Source organism: Sciurus carolinensis, chromosome X (genome assembly GCF_902686445.1).
Source record: "Sciurus carolinensis chromosome X, mSciCar1.2, whole genome shotgun sequence".
Lineage (NCBI taxonomy): Eukaryota > Metazoa > Chordata > Mammalia > Rodentia > Sciuridae > Sciurus > Sciurus carolinensis.
Genome location: NC_062232.1, coordinates 39,335,301 through 39,346,005, shown reverse-complemented (window position 1 = coordinate 39,346,005; position 10,705 = coordinate 39,335,301). Strand labels below are relative to the sequence as shown.

At 41.8% G+C, this 10,705-nt stretch overlaps 1 protein-coding gene across 2 annotated transcripts in view; it reads right to left on the bottom strand.

Moving 5' to 3' along the window:
* Positions 1-284: 284 nt before the first annotated feature.
* Positions 285-10,705, bottom strand: part of Znf157 (zinc finger protein 157) — a 29,315-nt gene continuing 18,894 nt past the window's right edge. The window contains exons 3-5 of one of the 2 annotated variants that reach the window (XM_047536725.1): positions 2,823-2,949; positions 2,449-2,544; positions 285-1,754 (exon numbers count right to left, since the gene is read on the bottom strand). In XM_047536725.1, coding sequence (XP_047392681.1) covers positions 529-1,754; positions 2,449-2,544; positions 2,823-2,949 — 1,449 coding nt within the window. In that variant the 3' untranslated portion in view covers positions 285-528. Of the gene's footprint in view, positions 1,755-2,448; positions 2,631-2,822; positions 2,950-10,705 lie in introns of those variants that run through there. The other variant, XM_047536727.1, reaches the window with a different exon arrangement.

Below are 10,705 nucleotides of genomic sequence, written 5' to 3'. Positions count from 1 at the left end.
GAAAAGAAAGGAAAGGGAAGGGAAGGGAAGGGAAGGAAGGAAGGAAGGAAGGAAGGAAGGAAGGAAGGAAGGAAGGAAGGAAGAAAGAAAGAAAGAAAGAAAGAAAGAAAGAAAGAAAGAAAGAAAGAAAAAAGTGAGCACCAGCTACTTGGGAGGCTAAGGCAGGATGATTGCAAGTTTGAGGCCAGCCTCAGCAGCTTAGAGAGACCCTGTCTCAAATTAAAAAGGGCTGGGGTTGTGGCTCAGTGGTAAAGTGCCCATGGGTTCAATCCCCAGTGCCAAATAATCAGCAAAGAAAGAATGTGAACAGTCTATGCATGGAAGGAAAACTCAGAAGGGTAAAACGGGTAAGATATTCCACTTCATCACCAACTGGGGAAATACAAATGAAAATAACAATGAGCTTCCCCCCAGGGGGATCAGGAGCTACTTTTACATCAAGTTAGGTGACACACTGTGACAGGGGTATTCTGAGTGCTCTGGTATTCAGATGCCCCAAGGGACTAGATCCAGTGGTGTGGGGAGTCTTTACGGAGGGGTTTTCTCCATTGCACATGGCAAGGGCCGGCCTAAGTGAGTTCTCTGGTGTTCCGTGAGGTGTGCTTTCCGGCAGAAAGCCTTCCCGCACTCTTGACATTCAAAAGGTCTCTCTCCCGTGTGAATTCGCTGATGCTCAATGAGGCGCGATTTCACGTAGAAGGCATTTCCACATTCGCTGCATTCATAAGGCTTCTCTCCTGTGTGAGTTCTCCGGTGTTGCCGAAGGGACTTCCTCATACTAAAGATCTTCCCACACTCGGTGCATTCATAGGGTTTCTCCCCCGAATGCCTTCGCTGGTGCTCGATGAGGCGTGCTTTCACGTAGAAGGCGTAACCGCATTTGTTGCATTGGTAAGGCTTCTCTCCCGTGTGAATTCTCTGATGGACCCCGAGAGAGGAGTGCACGCTGAAAGATTTCCCACATTCATTGCACTGATAGGGTTTCTCACCCGTGTGGGTCCTCTGATGATTATTGAGAGTCATCTTCATTCGGAAGAATTTCCCACATTCCGCACATTCGTAAGGTTTCTCGCCTGTGTGAATACTCTGATGCTGATTTAGGGATTTCTTTGCACGGAAGTTTTTCCCGCATTCCCCACATTCATAGGGTTTCTCCCCCGTGTGAGTTCTCTGGTGCTGGGTGAGGGCTATCTTGACTCGAAACGTTTTCCCACATTGACTACACTTGTAGGGTTTCTCCCCCGTGTGGGTTCTCTGGTGAATGGTGAGAGTTGCCTTCTCGGAAAAGGTTTTCCCACACTCCCTACATTCGTAGGGTCTCTCTCCTGTGTGTGTTCTCCCATGTAGAATGAGTTGTGACTTCCGGCCAAAAGATTTCCCACATTCAGGACATTCAAAGGGCTTCTCCCCTGTGTGAGTTTTCTGATGGGCAATGAGATATGATCTGGCGCTGAAGGTTTTTGCACAGTCGCCACATTCATAAGGTCTCTCCCCGGTGTGTATTCGCAGATGTTCAACGAGGTTTGACTTCCTGCAGTATGCCTTCCCACATTCGTGACATTCAAAGCTTTTATCTCCAGTGTGTGTTCTTTTATGTTGAAGGAAGCCCGTGTCCTGGTGGAAGCCTTTCCCACATCCATTATATTCAACATTTTGATTCAGAGTTTGAATATTCTGATTCTGAAGCAGGCTGTTATCCAGCCTGAGGGCATTAGCCCCAACAGAGCTGTTGCCACACAGCAGCGATAGAGATCCTTTAAAAACAAACCAGAGTGTCACTTTTTCACCTAACACCCTCAAATGCCTTTTCCTGTCATAGTGTAAAATTAAACTCCTTAACATAGTCTTTAAAATTCTATATAATTTTGGCCCCCCTGGTAACTTACCTCTTAACATTCTTTCCCTCTTTTGCCCTGGTCTTTTTACAAGTCCCAGGAAATGTCACTTAGACTAGACTTGGCACTCAGTTCAATCTGCCCACAACATTTAAAAAATTATATGGTTCATCCAGGCACAGTGGGGCACACTTGTAATCCCAGCAATTCAGGGGGCTGAGGCAGGAACATCATGAGTTCAAAGCCGGCCTCAGAAATTTAGCAGGGTCCTGAGCAACCTGGCAAGACCCTGTCTCTAAATAAAACAAAAAGGGCTGGGGATGTGGCTTAGTGGTTAAGTGTCCCTGAGTTCAATCCCCAGTACCAAAAAAAATTTTTTTAAGTAATGGATAATTTTATAAAAATCAAGATAAAACAGCAGTGAATTGTGACTGTGATATTGGGGTATGTAATTCAGATGTCTAAAGTAGGTGGACCTTGTGTCCTTATTTTCAAAGAGCTCAGGCCTAGCAAAAGATATTCCTAGAAAATATTGCACAAGGATACCCTTTGACCTGAATTCCTGGGATATCACTCCCACTGTGTTTCATATGTCTGGTTCTTCCTCACTCACCTGAGTATCCATGGCCTGAGGATTCCTCCTCTAATATCCACAGCTCTTCTCCTCGCTCAAACTTGAAGATCATCTCTGGTTTGGCCACGCAGAGGCCTGTTAATGGGAAATGGCACAGGACGTGGGCCAAGATGTCTGAGCTTTGGGGCCTCTGATGAAGGAGGAAGGTGCATCTTCATGAGCTGCACAAGGAAGGGGGCCCATTTAAACCATTCATTGGGGAGGTGAGCACACACAATTCTTCCTGGTGCCCTAAACTGTCCTGTCAGGTGTGATCCTTGAATCTAAAACTAAAATATCACTAAACTCTACAGAGACTGCATGTATTCTAGTGATCACATGCTACCAGGAGTTACAAAGACAAACATCCTCACCCACGGATGCCAGGTTGCTATAGGTCTCCAGCATCACATCCTTGTGCATGGTCCTCTGAGCAGGGTCCAGCCTGTGCCACTCCTGTCGGGTGAAATCCACAGCCACATCCTCGAATGACACGGATCCCTGTAACGACAATCTCCAGTGATCAGAATGGGATGCATAAATTTAAAAAAAAGGGGTGTGAGAACTGATCCTTTCAATGGAACCTTATTGAGAGCATACTAGAAAGAGCCATACTGGATACCTGATTCAGTGTCTTACTTGATATTATACTTTGTGGGGGAAGGAACCCTGAAAGGCCATGCCACTGTGTTCATGTATTAATTCATGAAGAAAAGATTACTATACTACTGAATTAAGATTGTGTGCCTGGTCCTGAGCAAGTTTCTGGGGAAATGAAAATGAAGAAGCCATGGAATCTGCACACAGTGAGTTCACACAAGCAACTCAGTGAGACCCTGTCTCTAAATGAAATACAAAAAAGGGCTGGGGATGTGGCTTAGTGGTTAAGCACTCCTGGGTTCAATTCCTGGCACCAAAAAAAAAGAAAGAAAGAAAGAAAAAAGAGATGCTGAGAACAGCAAAATGAGAGACAATGGATCAAGGGAGAAGAAAGTGATAGATCTTGGGGCCAAGCAGGAGCATTTATGGAACATACCAATGGAAATGTCCAGCTGGAATTTAGGAGAGAAGGCTGGCATAGAGCAAGGTTTGGGAGGCAAGATCATTTCACTATTAGCTGAAGCCACCAGAATGAATTGGGGAGCTAAGAAAGAACAAGGATTGGAGAAAAGCATCAAATACAGATTCTGAGGGGACACCAGTATGCCATGAAAATCACAAGGCAAATTTTTGAATGGTAGGGACAGAACCAGGAAAGTGTGGTGTCGTGGAACATAAACCAGGAGACAGTTTCAGATAACAGTGCTACTTCCAGTTTAAGATAGATAGTGTGACTCAGTGGTAGAGTGCTTGCCTAACATTCCCAAAGTCTTGGGTTCCACCCTCAGCACTTCCATAAGAAAAGGATAATGGATAAGAACATATCCATTTACCTCCCCTATCTTTAAAAGCTAAAAGAAGACCTTTGCACTGGGGGTGTAGCCAATGGTAGAGAGCTTGCCTAGCATGCATGAGGCCCAGGTTCCATCCTACCACCACCAAAAGAAATTTATGATCTTAGGAGTAAAATGGAGGACCCCTGTGAGACAGAAAGACTAGGAAAAATCCTGGTTTTTTTTCTTCATGCAGTCCTGCCCACAACAAAGCCTGGTCTCAACACTGCAACCCAGCAGCAGGAGTCACCTTGAACTAAAGAGAGTCCTATTCTCTGATCAGAGACTATAGGAAGGACCACCATTGCTTTTATCCTATTCTATCAATGGCTGGCTCTGAAAGCAAACCTAGTTGGGAAATCATGGGTGCCAGAGTAGAAAGACTAAATCTCTAGCTGTCTAGCCATCCCAGGGCGCTACAGTGGGAGGAGGTGCAGGAGCAGGGGGGAGACTGCACCTAATAACAGCTTCAAAATATGTGGAGAAAAATGGAAAGAATTGGAGCTGGAGATGGAGCTTAGGGTTAGGGTGCTTGCCTAGCATGGGCAAGGGCCTGGGTTCAATCCCTAGAAAAGAAAAAAAAATGAAAAGAACAGGATGGAGAAGTGAACAAATCCACAATTATGACTGGAGACTTCAGCAACTCTCTCAGGAGTAAGAAGAACTAGTAGACAGAAAATCAGCAAGGATATGGAGAAATTGAACACCACCAATCAACCAAATGAACACTGCACTCAGAAGAAAAGACAGGTCCTTCAAGTACACATGGAATATTCACCAACATAGACCATATCCAAGATCATAAAACAATCCACAATAAATTTAAAAGAATTGAAACCATCCCAAATTTAATCTCTCACAATAAGGGAATTAAACTAGATATCAATAATAGAAAGATGCCTGGAAAATTCCTAAATATTCAGAAACTGAAGAAGATATTTTTCCATGCACAAGGCCCTGTGTTCAATCCCCAGTACTTAAAAAAAAAAAAAAAAAACACTTCCCACTGATTGTGGTAGGATGCTACTCAGGAGGCTGAAGCAGGAGGATTGCTTGAACCCAGGAGTTTGAGACCTGCCTGGACTACATAGTGAGCCCCTGTCTCTAAAAACAAACAAAAGAACACACTTCTAAATAATTCATGGTCCAAAAATAAAGTCTCAAGGTAAATAAGAATACTTTGTACTGAAAGAAAATTTAAATATGACATATCAGTATTTGTGGGATATAGCTAACTTAGTGCTGAGATGGAAATTTATAGCAAGAAATACAGTGAAAAATTCTGAAATCAAAAATCTAAGCTTATTTCTTATAAAACTAGAAATGAGAGTAAGATAAACTCAATGCAAGCAGAAGAAAGAAAATGATAGGCAAGTGAAATTAAATATTGGGAAACAATAGAGAGAAATTAATGACACCAAAAGTTCATTTTTAAAAAAGATTGATGAAATTGATTAACTTCTTTCTGGACTAAGAAACAAAAAAAAAACAAAAGAGATCAATTATTCATATCAGAAGTAGAAGAGGAAATATCGTATATTCCATAGACACTGAAATGAGAAAAGGAGATGAACACCTCTGTTCACATAAATTAACAACTTAGATGAAATGGGCCATTCCTATGAAATCCATAAAATACCAAAACTCACTCAAGAAGAAACAGATAGAGAAATATCTATTAAAATTGAATTCATAGTTAAAACCTTCGGAAAAAAGAAATCCCCAGGCCCAGATGGTTTCACTGATCAATTCTACCAGCTATGTAAGGAAGATACCATTCTACATAATCCCTTCTTTTCTATTTTCTAGAAGAACACTTCTCAACTCATTTCTCTCCCCCACCTCTGCTGCCGATTGAAGCCAGGATCTCACATATGCCAGGTAGGCAATTTACTCCTATTGAGCCACATCCCCAGTCCTCAATTCTCAACTCATTTGTGGGGGGTCAAATTATCCTGATTATAAAACCAAAGACATGACAAGAAAATTGCAGTCTAATATCCCTCATAAACACAGAAGAAACCTCAACAAACAGTAAATCAAATCCAGAAACATGTAAAAACATATAGTCTGATGAGCTGAATTAACCAAAAAGTGCAAGGCTGGCAGAACTTTTAAAAATCAATATAACCTACCAATTTAAGAAATGAAGGGCTTGGGGTGTAACTCAGTGGTGGAGTGCTTGCCTAACATTCAATTCCCAGTGGGGGGAGGATTGCTTAATTCTGTAAAGTGAGATTATGAGAAATTTTCCAATTAAAAGTTTCTAATTCTGATCATTTGGTTAAGATAGTATCTATCAGGTTTCTCAATTATAAAGTTACCATTTTTCCATATATAATTAATGAGCAATCAGTGGAGACATACTGAGATTATGTAAATATTTTATTCTTTATTAAATGTTCATCTAATAGTTCTGCATCTCTCAAAGATTTTTGCTTGACTCTATTATTGCTTGTTTGACTACTACTAGTTGCCAAGATATTGTCAAATATATATTTGGTCTCCAATCCCTGCTTCCTGACCTACAACTCCTAAAATCCTTGGAATTTCTGGAATGATAACAGTTTTCTACATGCTTATGGGGTGACTGGTGGCTGGGGGCCCCTAGATAGCTTCAACAAGAGTATAAGAAAGCTGGAACCAGGGACTGAAGAAGTAGCTCAGCAGCAGAGCACTTGCCTAGGATGTGCCAGGGCCCTAGGTTCAATAACCAGCACCATAAAAAAGAATTAGAAAAATTCCTAATGGATGCTGCAGTTTGGAAAGTAGGGGTTGATGGAGCTGAGGTTAAAGTTTATGGGAGAGTTGGTATATCTGAACAGACTTCATGTGAAGTAGCTTTATCACCTTTACCTGATTGTTAGGGGGATGAACATTGTATCTCACTGGGAAATTGTTATGATTTGGATATGAGATGTCCCCCAAAGGCTCCTGTATTAATGTAGGAATATTCAGAGGTGAAATGATTGGATTGTGAGAACCTTAACCTCATCAGTCCATCCTGGTTTGAATGGACCAACTGGGTAATAACTACAGGCAGGTGGGGTGTGGCTCTAGGAGGTGGGTCATTGGGGATGTGCCCTGGAAGGACACATCTTCCCTATGGCCCCTTCCTCTTTCTCTGCTTCCACACAGCCATAAGTGGAGCAGTACTTCTCCACCATGTCTGTCTGCCATGATGTTCTGCTTCACCTTAGGCCCAGAGCAATGAATTTGGCTCACCATGGACTAAACCTCTGAAAGCATGAGCTAAAATAAAATTTTCCTCCAAGAGGTTCTTGTCAGGTATTTTGGTCACCATAACCAAACACTGACTAATGTGGAAATGTTTCCCCTATTTGTACAGTAAAACAGAAAACATGTAAATCCACCCTTGGGCTAGGGTGTGGTCCAGTGGTCCAGTGCTTACCTAGCATGCATGAGGCCCTGAGTTTGATCCCCAGCAACATGCATACACACACACACACACACACACACACCAGAACAACACAACAAAAAAAAATCAGACAAACAATATGAATCGAACATACTAAATGAGAACCAATAATATTGCCAAAGTCCACAAGGTACAATAGAATATGGACTGCTGGTTCAGAAAAAAATGTGGAGCCTGTCAGCACCTCCCAGTGATGGCTACTGGGACTTTGAACTTTTTCCATTCAAGGGGCATTTCTTACCTTGCTATGAAACATTAATTGAAGCTACCTCTATGATGGAAGGACATGAAACGATCTTAAAACCTGAAATGCCAACTATGTCCTAAGCAATAGGACAGAGAAATTCTAATGAGGAGAGAAGTGCCCAGAAGAGTTATACAGCAGCTGGGCACAGTATTACCCACCTGTAATCCCAGAAACTTGAGAGGCTGAAGCATGAAGACTGCAAGTTTGAGGCTAGCCTCAGCAACTTAGTGAGACCCTATCTCAAAAAAAAAAAAAAAAAAGGAAGGGATGGGGATGTAGCTCAGTATAGAGTACTTGCCTAGTATGTGCAAAGCCCTGGGTTTGATCCCCATTATCTCTGAGAAATAAAACTTAAAAATTTCATAGTAAAATGGAAATGATTTATACAGGAATATGCAACCAGGAGAAATGAAAGACTCTTCTGCCCTAGGACTAACTCTGAGCTGCATGAGGAGCTGCAGGATTCTGGAACAGTGCCATATAAATAGCCATCAATGGACTGACAGAGCTGCTAGGTTTACGGATGGCAGTTCCAAGTGAATGGACAACATCCTGAATATTGGAAGGTCACCATCATGACTGAGGAAGGTAAAAACAAATCAGATGTGTGGGCTGAATTGCATGCTGTTTACCTAGAATTGATGGAAGAACTGAAGGGTGGTTAAAAAGTCCCTGTGTTTGGGCTCTTACTCACTCATGAGCAATGGTCAGTGGCCTGACCAAACACTCAGGTAGGGAGGCAATAGAAACCTGGCTATGAAAGTGATACCCACGTGGAGCACACACTACAGGAACTTGAGGGATGTATCCAAGTGGGCCATGTCAATGCCCATCAAAAGAACCCCCTTCTGGGTCTTCAGGCTGTGAGCCCTACCCACTGCAGGTCAGCTCCAGGCAGCAGCAGGCTCTCAGTGCAAGACATTGGAATTCTTATTTAGATTAAGTTGTTTTAGGATTGCTCTTCTGTATCATAATTTTGGAATGCTCTTAAATTCTTGAGTTTTAAAATTATACCCACTGGGAAACCAAGGTTACACTATAATCACTTCAGGCATATCCTTCACTTGTTTATGCTTAATTTTTAATTTCATTTTCAAGAGTCAAATGCCAGCCTTTCCATTAGAAGTGTCCATTGACCCATAAAAGGATTCCCTGTCCCTTCAATGTTTTCTGTAAGGTGCTGAGATGTGTCTCACTACCAAGTTGGAGTCTGTGTGAGCACAGGATGCTGACCTCCTCTCCTGCTGGGCAAGGGTTTCATGTGACTTCTTTTGGTCATGGATATGATCATTTGACCTTGTGTGACTGTCAGACATGGTTTTGTTTCCTGTTTCAATCTGTTCTCATTCCTTTTATACCCGATTATCTCCTACAATGAGCCCTAGCAGATACCAGACTCAGCTTCTCTCGTGCCTCTTAGGAGCTGTGTGTGTGTTGATGTGGGCTGCTGCATGTCATTTTTGTGTTTGGCTCACCACACTGTGTTATTTTTATGATCATATGTGAAGAGACTCTGTACTACCAGTAAAATTTACTCTCCTAAAATGTGTGGCCTTGGGTCTGCATTAAATGATGTCATCCATGTTCATGTAAAAAAAAAAATGCCTGGGAATGTTTGCTTTCTGTACCCAACTCAGTGAGCTTTGCTTTCAGGTCATTCTTTGTCCAAATAGATTCAAGTCAACCCTATGACAAAGTAGTTATTCCAATAAATGTAATGAATGAATCTATTAAAAGAATAAAAGAACCCCCTTCTAGGTTCACAAGGTGACTGGAATAAACGAGCAGAAATCCCCATGTGCTCACCTGTGGCCACCTGGGTCCATGAACTGAGTGGATACCGGGGAGTGAAAAGATAAGTTGAATCTAGACATATTCTTCTTGCACTCTTTGAGACACAAAATGCCAATAAGAACTGTTCTGACTCCCAGCAAAAAGGACTGCAGATGGCTATATGGCAGATTCCCAGGTGCAAAGGCCTTAAACTTGGAGGGCAAGTTAGACTGATGCTGGTAGCTTTGGGGGTCTTGACAGATTGTAAAAGATACTAAAGTTAGAAAAATTGCTCCCTTCCTCACCTGTTGATTTGAGGAATGAGGAACCCAAAGTGGCCATCTGGAAGTCTTAGCTTCCAGTTCAGTGGAATCACTGTTGTGTCACCTGGTGGAAGCATTTCTTCCTTTGGAAATAAGACCTCTACACCAGCAGAGCACAAGGTCACAGTGACAGGAAGCTCTTCTTTTCCTGCAAAGATTAGGTATGTGACTCATGAATCTACTAAATTATCTTATCAGAAGCCAAGAATAGAGATGAGAATATCCAGGAAAGATCTGTGGAGGACTGTTTTGTCAAATGGGGATGTACAAAAGAGAACCACAGGCTTTTGAGAATGTTAATATCAGTAGAAACCCTGCCAGCTTAAACTTAAAGGGGCAGAGACAGGATAAATGACACAGGGCTGTCAGACTTCCAAAATTTCACTAACAGGAAATGGGTCATTAAAACTACCTTGTTGGAGATGAATGGATAAAGAAAATGTGGTACATATACACAATGGAATATTACTCAGTCATAAAGAAGAATGAAATTATGGCATTTGCTGGTAAATGGATGGAACTGGAGACTATCATGCTAAGTGAAATAAGCCAATCCCCAAACACCAAAGGCCAAATGTTCTCTCTGATATGTGGATGCTAACTCATAATAGGTGGGGGGAGAGGAGTGAGGGTTCACTCAATTGGAAAGGGGGGAGTGGGAGGAAGGGAGGGGGGAAGGGAATGGGAAAGACAATAGAATGAATCAGACATAACTTTCCTATGTTCTTATATGAATACATGACCAGTATAACTCCACATCATGTACAACCACAAGAATGGAATCCTAATTAGAATAAGTTATACTCCATGTAGGTATGATATGTCAAAAGACATTCTACTGTCATGTATAACTAAAGAGAACAAATAAAAAATTTTTTAAATCTACCTGGTTGGGTTCTGCTTAAATTTAGACAATGAACTAAACAATAAATCCAGCCATAATAGGTAGTGTATTGATTTCTGTGATATCAATACTCTATGGCCAATATCAAACTATCAATGTGATATTATTTAATGTGAGGTTGGAAAGAGATATACTATA